This window comes from Gracilinanus agilis, chromosome 3 (genome assembly GCF_016433145.1).
Source record: "Gracilinanus agilis isolate LMUSP501 chromosome 3, AgileGrace, whole genome shotgun sequence".
Lineage (NCBI taxonomy): Eukaryota > Metazoa > Chordata > Mammalia > Didelphimorphia > Didelphidae > Gracilinanus > Gracilinanus agilis.
This window is the reverse complement of record NC_058132.1, coordinates 464,675,716-464,694,168: the sequence shown is the minus strand read 5'-3', so window position 1 is coordinate 464,694,168 and position 18,453 is coordinate 464,675,716. Positions and strand designations below refer to the sequence as shown.

Genomic DNA, 18,453 nt, shown 5'->3' with positions numbered 1-18,453 from the left:
TACATTTGCTGTGTGTGGTAATAAGCTTGTTATTTATAAGTTCTAGAGTAACCCCATATCTTTGGGTAAAAATAGGGCTTAAATCAATTTCCTAATTTTTGTGTCTGGTGTTCTTGTTCTGCTTCATAACTTATTGATTTTACATTTCTATTTTTACTCATTCATTCATTTCATGAATGAATAAATTCTCTACCAAAAACCACCACCAAGTTGCAATAAATTAATATCTTACCTGAAGACAGAAGGGTAGTAAAGCATAATAATGCCCTCAATACAAAGGAGGATTGCCAGGCCCCATGCCATTATATGGTAGAGCAGAATAGTACTAGGAGAAAAATGAGAGGGTAATAACTTAGATATACATAGAAATCTTATATCATGACACTTTGAAACAAGCCACACTAAAATGATCAGGAAAATGCATAGTAAAAGAATCTTCTGTAGATAATCCATTTATTCTTGAGGAAAAAGATTTAATTTAGAACAAACCCTTGTCTTGACCCTGAGAGACAGTGTGGTAGAGTAGATAAAGAGCTGGCTGTAGGGTCAGGAAAACTTGGGTTCAATTCCCATTTCTTTTTGTTGTTGTTGTTAGTTTGCCATTTTATTTTTAATTTATTTTTTTAATTTTTTGTTGTCATGCAAAATCTACTTCCATATTGTAAGAGCTTGTAAGAGCACACTCATATATAACCAAAACTCCAAAATAAAACCAAAGATACACTGATGTGAAAGATGACTCCAACAGTTCCTTCTCTGGAGGTGGATAGCATTCCCCGTCATAAGTCTTTCAGGTTTATCCCAGAGCACTGCATTACTGAGAGTGGCCAAGTTTTCACAGATAATCATCATCCAATATTGCTATTATTGTGGACAATGTTCTCCCAGTTCTACTTATTTCACTGTGCATCAGTTCCTGCAGATCTTTCCAGCTTTTTCTGAAATCATCTTGCTTATCATTTCTTATAGCACAATAGTATTCCATTACACAACATATACCACAATTTGTTCACCCATTCCCCAACTGATTCAGTTCCCACTTCTGACACAGACAGACTAACACAGACAATTCCCACAGACACAGACAGTAGTCTGATACAGACTACTCAGGGTAGCTAGGTAGTTTAGTAGTAGATAGAGCACTGGGCTGGGGAGCAGAAAAGACATCTTCATGAAATCAAATCCATCTTCTAACACTTACTAGGTACATGACCCTAGGCAAGTCACCTAACCCTGTTTGCCTGTTTCCTCATCTGTAAAATGAGCTAGAGAAGGACATGGAAAACTACTCCAGTAACATGGCCAAGAAAACTCCAAAAGGGGTCAGGATGAGTCAGACACAACCAGACACAAATCATATAACTTTTCAAAGTTTCAGGCAACTCTTTATGACTATAAATTGCAGAGCAGTTGCCACCATCACTGTCAGTAGAAATTTCTTCAATTAGAGATCTCTACACTAATGAAAAACACACACAGACACACACACACAGATCTGCTTCCTTCAAAACTCAAAACAATGGCTCAATTAGTCATGCTGCTGTAAAACATTGTAAATATTTTAAAATACAAATATTTTGTAATTATATCATTTCATTGTATATTAATAATTATATTATAAATAGAGTAAAATAAGCAGAACCAGAACAATTTATACTGTAACATCAATATTACAAAAATTAAAAAGCATGATCTTCCTGGCTTCCTTTAGTCCCAACTAAAATCTCACCTTCTACAGGAAATCTTTCTCAATTCCAATGACTTCCTCTATTAATTATTTCCTATTCATAGCTTGCATTCTATATATTTGTTTACAAATTGTCATCCCTCTCCTCTCCATCCCCCCCATTAAATGATGGTAAGTCTTTGGGGGGCCAGGACTGTTTTTTGACTTTTTTTTTTTAATCCCCAGGCTTAGCACAGTGTCTGGCACACAGAATGTACTCAATAAATGTTTATATTGTTGAATGATCAACTGTGACAGACTTAGCTATCATCCACAAAACAATGATCCAGGACAATTCTGAGGGACTTAGGACAAGAAATGCTATCCACCTCCAGAGAAAGAACTCTTGGAGTCAGAATGCAGATGAAAGCATATGACTTTTCACTTGTTAATTTGGGTTTATGTTTGGGGGGTTTTGGTTTTATAAGATTACTTACTTACAAAAATGAACAATAAGGAAATATGTTTGCACAATATGTATAATCCAGATTGAATCTCCTGCCAACACTGGGAAGGGGAATCACATATAACTTAGGAAAACTTGTGTGGAAATTTGTTATTACATGTAATTGGTAAAAAAAAATTAAAAATATACATTAAAAAATAAAAAATAAATGTTTATTGAATGATTGATTAGACATACTTGTTACAAGGAATTTCTTTTTCTTTTCCAAAGAGGTAGGGGTTAGGAAGGAGAAAAAATGGATTTTTGGTTGTTTTTTTAAAATAGAGATATGGTGATTGCTTCAGTTGTGAAATTTACTTTCAAAAGAGGTCACTCTTTTTAGTTTTACTTAACTGTTTTATTTCATTACCAGAGACCTCAAAACAAACAAACAAAAAGGGAGGGAGAGGGGAGGAGCTATATACAACTTTAACTTGAGAGAATGATAAAGTCAATGAGAGTTTTTAGATAAGAGAAAGATTGAAAATGAGGATGGAGACAATTAAGGGGTCAATCTCTAGGATGGGAAATAAAAGAGATATGATCAAAGGTACCAGTCAAAAGTTGACTTGGTAGAGAAGGACCATCTTTTTATTAGAAGCTGGAGAAAAGAAGTTGGGGTTCTGAGAAGTAGAGAAGGGATAAGGTGGGAGCTCCAGGTGAATTGGTCTCAATTTTCTCAGGAACTTATGAAGTGAGATCTTTTGTTAAGAGGGTTGGGGCAGAGTAGTTTAGGAATGTGTGGAGTGAGGATCTGGAAGGTCTTAATCTCTCTAAATAAGTAGAGAATGCAGCCAGACAGAAAGCAAAGACAGATGGGGCTCTATTTGGAGAAAACAGAGGGGAAGGAGAAGAGGGAAGGAAAGGGAATTCTGCCCACACAAGCTGCTTGGTAGGGGAAAAAAATGTCCTTTCTGTCTACATACAAGCACAGACTTTTTTTTTTTTTTTAGATTTTTTTTTTAAACCCTTGTACTTCGGTGTATTGTCTCATAGGTGGAAGATTGGTAAGGGTGGGCAATGGGGGTCAAGTGACCTGCCCAGGGTCACACAGCTGGGAAGTGGCTGAGGCCGGGTTTGAACCTAGGACCTCCTGTCTCTAGGCCTGACTCTCACTCCACTGAGCTACCCAGCTGCCCCAGACTTTTTTTATAATAATATTGACACAAGATTCCCACCTTCTCCAACCCTGTATAGTGGGGGCTGTGATGTTCACAATCTTGAGCACATGATTTTCAACATTACATACCCCGCAAAAAACCTATGATGTGACTCAGGTGGTCTTTTCTTGGGATAGTAAGAAAAGCTACATTTGAAACTTCCTGTTCCTTCCTCCTTTAGCTTATCTCATTCTTTTCCTAGAGAGGACATACTTCCCAGATTACAGATAAATTCTTCTCAAAGTTTTTGAAAATAGGTCAGAAAAACTAAAAATTTTAGAGGGGGGAGGTGTGCCAGTTTTATTCTAAGGAATAGTGATACTAAGGGGTCTTGAAAATTGGAGTTACAAGCCAAATACTACTCTGAGAATTACACATTGAATCTCATCCCACACAATCCTTCCTCTTTTAATTTCAGAGTTATGTAATTCTCACCTGCCTCAGTTTCCCCTATATGCAACAATAACAACTAATAACAATGATTAAGCATAATTAGACATTCTTTATCTTCATTTTCAGAAATCATCTTCTGATGGCCAGGGGTAGGTCTCAGGAAATTTGCTCTCTCTGCTCCAGAATCTCTGCTTGCAGACTCTCTGGGGATACTCCAACTGACAAAAATTCTTTTACAAAGCAAACATTTTATGAAATAAATCTTTCTACCTCAGGTTTCTCTAGGAGATACAGAAATTTATGGGCCCTAATCTTAAGCCTAATATTCAGGTTTCCACTCAAAACTAGAACTGGAAATGTTCTTCTTATAACTATTTCTACCTATGTCTATGGAATCTTAATTACAGATCATCAACAATTTCACTTGTCTAAAGCTATCACTTAATCAATTCTAACTTTTCACTATTAGTCTAGTTGCTTGTTTGGAAAATGGAAACTTTCTATCTTACAATGTGCTTTCTGTACTGATCATAGGAATTTGTCACAAAAGAAAGGGCAGGGAAAAGATCTTTAACTGACCTCAATAGTTCCATTATGTCTACCTCTTAAGAGGACACATGGTGACTTAACACTGTCTCATTTCACGTATAGGCCAGAGTTATCACTGGCTCATGTCACAGTTATTTCATTCAGGAATCACTAGAGTTAGAGTCAGAAAGGGCCCATCTGAGTTGAGCCCCAGACTCCCTCTCCAATTGTTATAGGACTCTCATTTATCCTCTGAGTACCTTGTTGCTTTCTTCCAGCAGTGGCTCAATTATCAGATAGCCATACTCAAATTCCAAATTCACAGTAACATTAGGTGTGATTCCCATAAACCTTTTGTCTTAAATGGCAAAAAAAAAAATCTACTCATTACAGTTCAGAGAAAATTTGTTCTCTTGATGGTCCAATTTCATTCTCCAGAATTCCATAATTCAAACATCATGGAGTCCGTCTCAGAGAGAGAGCCACACTTCCTGATTCCCCATTCCATTTAGAATTCTCCAGCCCTTCCTGCTAGTTCTCCTAAATAATAATTTAGTAAACTTCCTCACAACACTAGGAGAAGACTCCTAGCCTGGCAGCTTAATTTCTGCCTTTTTGTCTTGGAGAGAAACTGTTAACTCCTTAACTGCTGGTTTACTAAGAACTTAAAGTTTTCCTAGAAAATTAGATTATAATGCTTTCTAATAAGAAAAGGTGTGGATCATAAAAGGAATCAAAGAGAGAAGTTTAAATTTTTATCTTAGATAACCCATCCTGTCTGCATCCTGACTTGTAGGGCAGAAAGGTCAAAACGCACGACCTTGCCAGCCTGCATTGATCTTTTGATGGGGTCCAGATAAAAATATCTATTAGAGACTCTGTTTCTCTCAATTGCTTCCAACATATGAGAACAGCCTATTATCTTTCAAGGCTTTGCCTTTATCTTCAGTAAGGCCAAAAGAAGACATTTGGTCTATGGTAGCTGAGTTTCCACTATCATCTTGGTAAACTATTTTCTAAGTTCTTCATTCATTCTTTCTACCATCACCAAGAAAGGAGGGTACCATGGGATATGCAAATCCAAGTCAATATCTAAAGCTCTTGCTAATCCTTGTAACATCTTAGATGTAAAATGAATCTCATTCTCAGAATCAATATTCTTGATGTGTCCCTATCTTGGCACAAGGTGCTCTGGTAAAATTCTGGTAACTGTCTAATCTTGGCTGAACCAACTGTTCATTAGCTCTTGATTTAGTAACTCCACATAAACTAATCCACTTCACTAGGAATCAGGCCTCTCTCTTCTAGCATCTTCAAAGTCTATTTGAATGCATATAATTCACAGGTTTGGACTGACCTTGTGGAACCAAGAGTCATAATTAAAAATCCAGACCCCTGTATAACATTATAATGAAACAGGCTTGTCTGTAGGAATTCCTTACAGACCTTTGGTTTCCAGACCTCTCCCCCTTATCTGAAGGAATGCCTACCTTGAAGACATCCTGCTATCCTGTTCCCTGCTGCCTACAGACACCCCCCTATCCCGCCCCCTGCTGCCTACCACTCTATAAAAACCCAGCTCAGCCCAGCTTGGAGAACCACATTAGCCTTTGAATGTGAGACCCTTAGCTTAAGCTAAGATAATAAAGTCCCTTTGCATTTTGCATTGTTGGTTCAGACTCATTTATTGGGATACGTCTCTGGGCACTTCAACCACTGGGTGGGGCTCTATCCTTTAAAGTCTTTTTGTTTTCCTCAATTATAGTATATTCATTCATTCATTTTCCATCTTAGAGTATTGAGGACTTATCTATAAATAAGTTCAATTCCCTGGGTAGGGGAGTCTCTTACAAATTCTTGCTCACTTTAGTCTGGTCTATTACTTCCATCTCTGTTTCCTTGGGATTCTTCCTGGTGTCCCATAGAAACATGGCAAAGTTCAAATTGGACTGTAAAGCCCTCTTCAGCTCTGAGAATTTCTCTCCTCTCTCTGAGTCCCATCTGACAAGGTCAGGAGATCCTTTCTCTGCAAATTGTAATTGCTCTGATATTTTCTCTTGCTCATATTTCACTTCCACTACTGGTAGTCAGATGATTGGTACAAGAAAATTATCTTCTTTTTCCTTAGTCACAATGAATCTCACTTTATAAGGCAAAGCCTTTAGGGGTAGCACATTAGTCTTCGATCTTTGTAAAAGAGAGACTCTTTTGCTCTCTCTCTGCTATTTGGGACAATTCTTTCGAGTTGTTTATTTGCTTCATCCTTCCTTCTCAGGAATCTGTCCATTCTTAGTCTGTCTTTTCTGCTGTAGGAGTTATAGCCCCTTTTTCACTAATACCGCTTGAACTTGCTGTAAGAGCTCCTTTGATGACCTATTCACCCAATCTGCCACTTTCTGGAGCTTTCTACTAATATCTGGCCATGCATTGTTTACAAAATAGGTTGTTAAGAGATCCTGTCCAAGAGGCTCAGTCAGATCTACTCCAGAATACTTGTTAAATGCCTCTTTTAACCTATTTATGAACTCAGTAGGAGTTTCATCCTTTCTGTTTGATTTCATAAACTTTATACAGATTCTGAATTTGGGGACCTGCTCTTCTTATTCCCTAGACAATCATCTTTCCAAGGTCTCTCATGTTTGTATAGTTTGTACAGTGGGCAGATTCATTGTTATCCCAATAGGGATTTCATTTTGGGAATTTCTGAATGCTGTTAGGCCCCCCCCCACTTCTTCTTCAGGATGTACCCTATACCATGCTTGAATAGTTGCCCTTCTAATCTGTCCTTGTTCCTCCTCAGTGAATAATTGTTTCAAAATTGCCATCAGCTGGGGATATTATTGGGGATGTAGACACTAAAGGATAACTCTAGTTCAACTATCAATAATATGGAATTAGGTCTTGATCAATGATACATGTAAAACCCAGTGAAATTGTGTGTCAGCTAAGGGGGGATAGGAGGGTTTGGGGAGAGGGAAAGAACATGAAATATGTAACTATGGGAAAATATTTAAAATAAAAATTAAAAATAAATAAAAATAAAACAAAAAATGCCATCAGTGCTGACCAGGAATACAAATTTGACCCTAAAAATTGATCCACTTGCTCAGCAATTCCCACAGGATCTTCCACCAGATTTTTCATGTCCTTTTTGAAGTTCCTAACTTCAGAGGCACTAATGTATCCTAGATCTTGCCCTAATGGCATTTCTCTGAGTGGATATTGCTTGGTAAGTCCTTCCAAAAGAAGATTCATCTGATCTTCTAATGATCTCTTAATATATCTGTTCACATATCCATAAAGGTCTGGCAGAGTAATTGCTGCTGTATCAGACTGAGGCAATGGAGGAGTTGATAGAACTGTAAGTGTGATAGGAGTTAATGGTACCAGCTCTGGTAGAGCTGCAGGTGCTGGTATAGAAGGGACAGGAGGAATAAAAGCAGATGGTGCCTGGGGAGCAGGAGGAGGAGGAGAAGAAGGAGCTAAACATGGAGGCAGGAGAGACTTGAATGAGTCCCAAGTCTTCTCTCCCTTTTCTAATGATTCAGACTTATTCCTCTTTTCCCTCTCTTTCCCCACAGTTGTTGCCACTGCTGCTTTATTTTCCTTTGTCCTTCTCCTAAGTACAAACATTTCTACCTTCAGAAGTCAAAGAGTTGCATATGTTTTTTCCTCATCATTTCTAATCCATCTCCTGCTTATGGTCAAATACAAGCTTTTCCACGCTGAATCTTCATTCGATCCAAATCTTGGTCATAGGGTATGGGTTCAAGTATCTAACCTAGACCATTGAAAACAACAAAATGTAACAGAACAAAGTCTTTCTGTCAAAATTTGCAATGCAGGAGGATTTATTCCAAGATTTCATCTTGATTTCCAATGGGCTATCCCTCGGTATTCTAGCTATATCTCTTCTACTCTGTTCATTCTTATTTGGCAAGGACTGCTTGTGTCCCTTCTTGATATAGAGAATTTTTGCCCCATGTTTCTCTCTATATCTAAATTTCTCTGGTAATCTTGGCAAACTGCCTAGTAGCTTTATCTTTCCTCTCTTCACTCTCTTGTGACTTTCCCTACACAGAAAGAATCTTATTGTTCTCCAGGATTCAAGTCTTTAACCCTCTTCCCTATTTTTGTTCCTCACAGACTAACACTGTTACCAAGAGCCAAAGATCACCTGAGTTGTCAGCTCAAATACCCGGGACTAAGAGGTCCTCTATTTACACCCGAATATCTCAGACTTCCCTTAAGTCTTGTCTAGGCACACCACTTGCCTGTACAACCTACTTCATATAAATAGAGGAAACTGGGACACAACTTATATCCTGAAGGCACGACTTCTTTTTCCCTTCTTCCATTAGACTTTTTCTCTTGTTCTTTCTTTTATTCTTCTCTCAAAGCCACAGACACACACACACTCTTAGAGAGAAATGCACCTCCCCCATCAAGATCCCTATTGATATTCACTTAAACAAATTCTTCTGTTGTTCTCTGTCTTTGATTCTGGATTGCTGCTGGCCTTCAGTCATCTGCCTTGTTCTCTTTCCACCATTCTCTCTAATCTTTTGTTACTCAGTCCTTTAGAAGTGAATGAGAGGCCTTAATTCACCTATTATTCATATAGGTAAACTGAGGCACTCTCTAGTGGTCAAGTTTCCAGGTCAGGGAACCATCTGTGTGGAGTGAGGATCTGGAAGATCTTAATCTCTCTAAATAAGTAGAGAGTGTGGCCATATAGAATGCAAAGACAGATGTAGCTCTATTTGGAAAAAACAATGGGGAAGTGGGGGAGAGAAGGAAAAGGGATTTTATCCACACAAGCTGCTTGCTAGGGGAAAAAAAATGTCCTTTCTGTCTACATTCAAGGACAGACTTTTTACAATAATATCAACATAAGATTCTCTCCAACCTCTTTACTAGCCCTGTAGAAGCGGGGTGGGGAGGCGGCCCTCAGGCTGTGATGTTCACAATCTTGAGTACATGATTTTCAATATTACATAACCTCCCCAAGAACCTGTGATATGATTCAGGTGGTCTTTTCTAGGGACAGTAAGAAAAGTTACATTTGAAACTTCCTGTCTCTTCCTTCTTTGGCTTATCTCATCCTTTTCCTAGAGTTGGCAAGCTTCCCAGACTACAAATAAGTTCTTCTCAAGGTTTTTGAAAAGAGGTCAGGAAAACTAAAATTTTAGGAGGGGGACAATTTTATTCTAAGGGACAATAATATTAAGGGGTCTTGAAAACTGGAGTTACAAGCCAAATACTACTATGAGAATTATACATTGAATCTCATCTGACACAGGAATGTGTAAATGGAATTAACTCTAGCCCATTCATAGTCAAAAATCTACCCATCCTAGGCATAGAAATTATCACTCTCACCTTGCTTAGTGAGGAGGGGAGACGAGTTACCCACACGTAACAACAAGTAACAAATCAAGAATAAGGGACTGCCATTTGTCCACTTGAATTAGAGGTGGACCCATGGGAAGTGACGAAAGACACTATCTCTTTAAGTAAGTTAGTTACTTCCTGTGGAGGCAGTTTGCTCTGAACCTGGTGCTGAAGGATCTCCTGAGACCACAGAACGCTTCCACTCTGTATTGTCACGTGGGTAAGTTAGGCTGACTTCCTTGGCCTGACTGGGCCACTTCTAACCTCTACCCAAGCAGGCGCCAGCCTATCTGGTTGCTGGGCCTTGTGGCTTACAGCTTCATTTATTTAGCCTTTTAACCTTCTCTCTCCGTCCAGGCCTTTGGCCTGGACTAGCTTCTTCCTTTCTCTTTATTCCTATACTTTACCTTCCTGATTGTAAATAAACTTGCCTCAACCCGCTGCTGACTTGGGTCTGATTTAATTACGGAATCAACCTGAATTGTTGATTCCTGGCGGCGACACTTTAAATATATATCTATAAATACCTAGATTTTCCCTCTTACAGGAAGAAAAGAAAAAGTTTAGAATGATCATTGTAGGAAGTGGAACTGTCCACTGAGGAAGAGAAAAAGGATTGGCTTACTGCAACAAGGGGCCAGTTAAGATGAAATGTAATGGACTCAGTCAGTTTCAATCAACTCCAAAAGGACTGAGATATGACAAGAGAGTATAGGCTTAAAGAGGAGAGGATAGTATAATTTGGACTATAGGGTCAAGATTTGAAAGTGAGGAAATTGAAGCGAGAACAGGGGTAGTCTTTTACAGCCAAACTCCTTGAAAGGGTTGCTGACTTTTTCCATTTCCCCCAATGAGTTCTCAGACTCATGGACCTGGCTTCCTCACTATACAAAAACTGTTCCAGTCAAGGTTACCAATATTCTTTTTTTTTTTAACCCCTTAATTTCTGTTTTATGAAATAAATCTAAGACAGAGGGCAAGGGCTAAACAAATGGAGTTAAGTCCAGGATCACAAAGCTAGGAACTCTCTGAGGTCACATTTCAACCCAGGAGCTTCTGACTCCACTGTGCTACCTTGCTCTCCCACCAGTATTCCTTTAACGCTAAATCCAATGATCTTGCCTTAGGCCACATTTTACCCTTTCCCAAGCTTATGACACTTGTCAATCACCTCTTTTTCCTAAATAGTCTTTCCTCCCTTGGCCTACAAAGCTTTATTCCCTCTTGGTTAAGACTGTTCCTATTCAGTCACCTTTTCTGAATCTTCCTCTTCATCCTCTTTCCACCAACTAAAGATAGCTGGCTTTCTAGATTCTGTTCAGGGCCTTCTTTTATCTCTTGGTCAATTGTATTTTGAAAAATCTCTCATAATTGTCCCTTTCTCTTTAATCTCACAACTGCCCCCCCCCCACTTGATAGTCTCATTATCTCTAAATTAGGCTATTACAATAGCCTTCTTCTTTGTCTTCCTGTCAGTGGTCTCCCCAGCTGGCCAATCTACTCCATAGTAATTGATATACCTAAAGTACAGATCTGATTCTGCAATCTCTTGTTCAAAAACACAAACTCTGCTTCCTGGCATTTATGGTTTTTCACAACCTAGTTACCACCTACCTTGCTGGTCTCATTTCATATCACTTCCCTTCATACATTCTCCAGACTACTTGGACCAGTATTCTAGCTATTTGCCAAATGCAAAATTATATCTATCTCCCATTCTGCCTTTGCCGGTCTAGAATGTAATCCCTCTCAACTCCATCTTGTAGAATTCCTAACATATACCACTTCTCCATTATTATATTTTGAAATTATTTTGTATAACCTTATATGTACTCTGTATTTACTTGTAGATGTTTTTATTCACTCTCTTCCTAGTCCCTTCCCACCCCCACCCCCATCTAAGTACTGGAGGGAAAATGCATTGTTTTTTGTCATTGTATGCTTTAGTGCCCAGAACAGTACCTTGCAAATAGTAGGTGCTAAATAAATATGTTTTGAGTTTACTTGAATTCCTGATTCCCAGTCTAGAATTCTACACAATTTGCTATATTACCACTCACTGATGATATTAGAGAACAAATTTTTTAAAAGAGCTCTCTTTGTTTTAACCTGCTTTAGGAAATCAAAGCCATTTCAGACCTCGAAAATGTTCATAAATGGGAATTGAAGATGAAGAAATGACTGACAGTATGACAACTGGCTCACTTGGGGCACTGAATTTGAACAGATGATAATGAGATTTCTGAGTGTTTGGGATGAAGTAAGGGACTAGTCTTTTCTTTTTTGGTTATTCAATATTCTATTTTTATCTTTGTATCTCTGGAATTTTAGCAGAATGCTGGACACAGTGAAGGTACTTAATATATTGTTGTTAATAGATTAGTTAGCATTTAACATAGGAAATTTAGGGCTATTAGAAGTGATTTTGTGTTATTTACTGCCCAACAATATCATTTTCCCCTTTCCCCTAGTTTCTCCAAGTTAACTGAGGATATGGCCCAATATAACTTCTGTATACATAAATGATTCAAGCACATTCAGAACTTGGTGGAGATTTTTTGAGGATATTTTTTTTTCCCTTCCTCACATTAAAATATAGAACTTCTGTCTAGGCTTCTATCACATTTTCTGGCAGAGGTCCTAGAATCTAGCAGATTCTTCTGGTAAATATTAGATACTCCACCTAATTAGAACTTAAAAACTCTTATGAGCTCCAACTAAAACTGAAAACAGGATGGATTAAAGGAAAACCAAGGATTTTCAAATGAAAGGACAATATAGAATTCAAATAAAAGGGAATAGAAACTGGGCGGGGGAAGAAACACCTAATGAATATTAAACATTCTACCATTACTCAAACTTATTTTTTCTTATTGATGGATATACACAAATATTTTTGCATCTTCACAAGCCATGCTTATTTTTAGTAGCTACATAGAATTACATCACACATCTATCAAGTTTTCTCTTGGAAGCTTTGTCCACATATTACTATTTCTCTGCTTCTGGACCCATATTATAGTTTTTGTAACCCTCTTGTTTTTTCTAATGCTTTATTCTTATAAGTAATACATATGGACTTAAGAGAATTAAAGCTTTCTTATGATTGACAATTTTGTAGTCAGTTTTTGGAGAGGCAATAGTGAATCATTTCTAGATATTTTCTCCAACCACACTCAACTTTTCCTAGAAAAGCAGTTCCCTCAATGCTCTTTTAGTTTGAAAACAGGTTAGTTATTTTATTTCTGCCTCTTCCTTCATGCTCAGGAATACAAGTGAATTTTGTTGGCGAGAGGAGTGAGAAACAAAAAATATTTCCCCTGAGTGAGATAGGTTAGTCTTTGGAGATCTTTGCATCTTAATTCTTAACCTCTGATTTAAAAGCCAAGAACTTCAATAGTATGAAAAGGATATACCTTTGTTTCTTCTCAAGCCCACCACCCAGACTACCAGGATGGTGAGAAGTTGGCTGGGAGCCTTTTGATGCTGTCAAACTTGTCCCTCTGCCCCTAGGAGACTTCCCACGGGCTTGTAAGCATTTATCTTCTTCTTGCATCCCTATCATCTGAAGATGGTTTACCAAGACCAAGCAGAACCTTTTTCTTATACTATTCCCTACCAACATGTTCAGTGATTCCAACATCTTATCTTACTTTAGAATTATTGTGACCACATTTATAATACTTAATTACATCAAATATTTGTTTGATATAGAATATCTAATGTATTACTCTTTTGGGGGGCTGGTAGCATTTCCACTGAAGTATTCTTGCTTTTGTCCATTCTCTGAAGGACTCTTAAAAAAAACACACTGAACTCACTATTGGCAATATGGTATTTAGCTGTGCATCACATATACATGTGATGCTAAGCAAATACAATGGGGACTGATGATGTTAAGATCTTCCACTAGTTCATATACATCACATGAACTTAATCTTGACTCATTAAATTTAAACAGTTATCATTATACAATTCACACTAAAATGAATTTCACATCATTTGGACTCATATTAATTTCAATCTAGCTGTAATTTATAGGTCCAGGGCCATATCAAACAAATTACCAAATAATTGCTTCCTAGAATCAAGAAAAAATCATAAAATCCACCTGGAGGAACAAAAGTTTAAGAATTCTCAAGGGAAATAATAGGGGGAAAGTGGAAAAGAAGGAGACCTAGACGTTCTAGGTCTTGAACTTTTTGACAAAGCAGTAATCTCAAAAACTATCTACTATTGGTTAAATAAAAATAAAAAAGGTGATACATTCAATGGATTAAATACATAAAAAACAGTAAATAAATATATTAACAAAATTTTTAATAAACCTAAACATTTTAAATATTGGAGTCACAACTTACTCATTGACCAAATATGCAAGGAAAACTAGAATGCAGTTAGTTAGAAATTAGATTCAGACTTATATTTTATACTATGTACCACAACAAATTCCAAATGGACAAAGGATTTTAGACATAAAAGGTTTAATCACAAATTACAGAAGCAAAGAAGGCAACACCTATCTTAATTATGGACAGCAGAAGAGTTCTTAACCAAGCAAGGGAGAAAAAGGATTCGCAGAAGATAAAATGGGCATTTGTAAAATACATAAGATTAAAAAAAAGTTTTACACAAATAAAATCAATAATGAAAATTAGAAAGGAAGCAATGAACTTGGAAAAAACCTTTGCAACAAATTTCTCTGATAAAGGTTTAGTGTACAATATATTTAGGAAATTGATGCAAACACATAAAAAGAAACATTCCTCAATTGAAAAATGACCAATAGATAGCAACAAGAAATTATCAAAAGAAATAAAAATTGTTAACAACCATGAAATACTCATGAAAATGCTTCAAATGAAAAATAATAAAAAGTTAAAAATTATAACAATTCTAAGATTCTACCCCCAAATCCTCAGTGTCAAAAATAGCCCCAAAAAAATTTGGAACTATATCCCCTAAGTCAACAAACATGTATACCCTGTGAATACATCATTACTAGACTTAAATCCCAAAGAGTATGAAAGAAAAGGAAAAGGACCCACGTGAACAAAAATATGAATAGCAGACTTTTATTGTAGCAAAGAACTAGAAACAAAGTCATTCTCCTTAAGTTAAAGAAAGACTGAACAAATTAATGGCATTAAGAGAATTTAACTTTAGTTTGCATCCCCTTTTTCTTGGTAATCCAATCAGTCTTGGCCCAGGAGTACCAGATAGCAAACTGTATTACAAAGCAATAATCATCAAAACAATCTGCAACAGGCTAAGAAATAGAATAGTAGATGAGTGGAATAGATTAGCTCACAAAATTTAGTAATAAATGACTAGAGTAATTGACTTGATAAATTAAAAGATTTAACCTTTTGGGACAAGAATTCACTGTTTGGCAAAAACTATTAGGAAAACTAGAAAATGATATGACAGAGATTGGGAACAGACTAATGTCTCACACTATATACTAAGACAAGGTCAACATGGGGTACATCATCTAAATATGAAGGGTGTTACCGTATATAAATTAGAGAAGCATAAAGTAGTCTGCCTATCAGATCTATGGATAAAGGAACAATTTAGGACCAAATCAGAGAAAGAGAGCATTACAAAATGTAAAATGGATGATTTTATTTATATTAAATTAAATGTCTTTGGTACAAACAAAACAAATGCAAACAAGATTAGAAGTAAAACAGAAAGCTGGGAAAATTTTTTGCAGCAAGTATGTCTGATAAAGGACTAATTTCTCAAATGTATAGAGAATGTAGTCAAATTTGTCATTTTCTAATTGGTATAACCTATATCATTATATAATTTCTTATAATTATATATAAATATAATTATCACATTGGGGGAGAGAAGAGGAAGAAAGAGAATTTGAATCATGAAATGTCAGAAAACAATTGACAAAAATTGTTTCTATGAATAATCAGAAAAAAAATTTTTAAGTTAAAAAACTGAATTTATAAGAGGCAGGATGGAAACTGTGTCTTCCTAACACTTAGTCTTTCTATGGATCATTAAGGCTATGCAAAAAATTCTTCACTATTAGTAAAAAAGTAATAGGTAAAAAAAATCATGATTTTGTCAAAATAAATAAATAAGTAGAATGATAAGAAGCATCTACCTACAACCATCAGCAAGCATTAATCATAATGGGGAAAAGTTAGACGTCTTCTCAGATAAGATCAGGAGTGAAAAGGGTTGCTCATTATCACCAGAAATACTAAATATTGCAATAAGAAATTGAGGGAATCAGGATGGGCAATGAAGTAATAAAATTATCTCTTTTTGCAGATAATATGATGATAAATGATACATGAGTTTATGTTCCAAGACATTTCTTTTAATTAATTCCCTTGATATTCTTGGCCTTTTGTTTTTCTACATTTTTATTTTTTCCTAGCTCAAGAAAATAATGTTTTGTTAATTAACTGAGATAGTGTTGAATAAACAGATTAGTGTAGGTGGAATATTCATATTTATCATATTGGATCTGCCCATCCAAAAAGAATGAATATTTCTCCAATTATTTAAATCTGATTATTTGAATAAATATATCCAAATGGATGGTTGAAACTGAAAATATAAGAGAACCAGCTGAGCCCCAAATATATGTGCTCCCCCTCCCTGTTCTTGACCCTAGGCTCATGTTCTATGGCCCTACACATACACACACACACACACACACACAAAGTGAAAGTGGAAGTGGAAGTAGATTGGAGAAGATGCCACTGCCACAGGAAGATAATTGAAACTGTGGAAATGCAAACCATGGGTAAGGAGGCCCTATTGAACTTTTGAAATCCTAAAGATTGAACTAAAAAGTTAGTTAAAACAACTAATAATTTTAGCAAAATAGCAGGATATAAATAAACCCACATAAATCATCAGCATTTATCTATCACCAACAAAGCCCTACAAGGATAATAAGAGATAGATAATTTAAAATAATCATAGACAAGAAAAACAACTGTTTGAATGCATGGGCTGATGGGGATATTATTGGGGATGAAGACACTAAACAATAACTCTAGTCTTATAGTCAATAATAGGAATTAGGTCTTAATCAATGATACATGTAACAACCCAGTGAAATTGTGCGTTGGCTACAGGACATGGGGGGTTTGGAGGAAAGGGAAAGAACATGAAACATGTAACTATAGGAAAACATTCAAAATATAAATAAATAAACAAACAAATAAATAAATAAATGATCATAGACAATGGCACATTTTGTGCCTGGAAGTATATATTCTAAGAAAACCCTAGGAATTACATGAACATAATTATTAAATACTTTTAAAAAATAGAAATAAAGTCAGATTTAAATAATTGGAGAAATATTAATTGTCCCCCAGATAGAGCCAATATTATGAAAATAAATATACTACCTACATAAATATATCTATTCAATGCTATATCAATGAATTAACAAAAGATTTTTTTCTTGAGCTAGAAAAAAATAAAATTAATTTGGAAGAACAAAAAGTCAAGAATATCAAAGGAATTAATGAAAAGAAATGTCAGGGAAGGAAGTCTGGTAGCACGAGATCACAAACTGTATTATTAGATGGTAATCAAAACTATTTGGTACTGATTAAGAAATAGAAAGGTAGTTCAATGGAACAAAAAAGACATAATAAACAGTAGTACATGATTATCGTAACCTTATGTTTGGCAAATGTAAAGATTTAAGCTTTTGGGATAAGAATTCACTAGAAAAAGTGGAAGGCAGTCTGTCAGAAACTAGGTATAGACTAGTATCTTATACCATTTACCAAGATAAAGTCAAAATAAATACATGACCTAAAGAAAAAGGGAGGTAAAAGTAAATTAGAACTTGAAATATGTCACCTATCAGACCATATGGATAGGGGAAGAATTTCTAAATAAACAAAAGATAGACTATTGTGAGATATAAAATGAATAATTTTGATTATATTAAATTTTAAAAGGAGTTGTACAAATAAAACCAATATAACCAAAATGAGAAGGAAAGCAGAAAATTGGGGGTAGAACTTTTATAGGTAATTTTTTGGATAAAGGTCTCATAACTCATATACAGAGAGAACTGTCAAAATTTATAAGGATATGAATCATTCCCCAGTTAATAAATGGTGAAAATATGTGAACAGACAGTTTTGGGATAAAGAAATAAAAGCTATATGTAATCCTATGGAAAAAATGCTCTAAATCATTATTAGAGAAATAAAAATTAAAACATCTCTGAGATATCATCTCATATCTATCAGATTGGCTAAAATGATAGAAAGGTGGGACACTTAGGTGATTCAATGTATAAGGTTTCAGGACTACAGACAGGAGGTCATGAGTTCAAATCTGCCCTCAGACATTGCCCAGTTGTGTAACCCTAGGCAAGACACTTAACCCCAAATTACCTATCCCTTTACAGCCTTCTTGCCTTGAAATCAATATCTAGTATCAATTCAAAGACAGAAGGTAAGGATTTAAATTTTTAAGAAATAAAATAATAGAAGGGAAAATGACAAATATTGAAGGGAATGTGGAAAAATTGGGACACTAATATGCTGTTGTAAAACTATAAACTCATCCAGTCATTTTGGAGAGTGAATTAGAATTATGTCTAAAGAATTATATCTTTAACCCAACAATACTATTATTATGTCCGTTTTCCAAGATGATCAGGGAAAAAGGAAAAGAACTATATATTCTAAAATATTTATAGCAGTTCTCTTTGTAATAAAAAAAAAAAAAGAACTAGAAATTGAGGGAATGCCCATCAATTGAGGAAAAGCTAAACAAGTTGTGATAAATGATTGTGA

The 18,453-nt window shown here is 35.8% G+C and overlaps 1 protein-coding gene across 1 annotated transcript in view; it reads right to left on the bottom strand.

Moving 5' to 3' along the window:
• GPR143 (G protein-coupled receptor 143) overlaps positions 1-18,453 on the bottom strand; it is a 56,337-nt gene that overhangs the window by 30,862 nt on the left and 7,022 nt on the right. Inside the window, exon 4 of the mRNA XM_044666976.1 lies at positions 233-325. Coding sequence (XP_044522911.1) covers positions 233-325 — 93 coding nt within the window. The remainder of the gene's footprint in view (positions 1-232; positions 326-18,453) is intronic.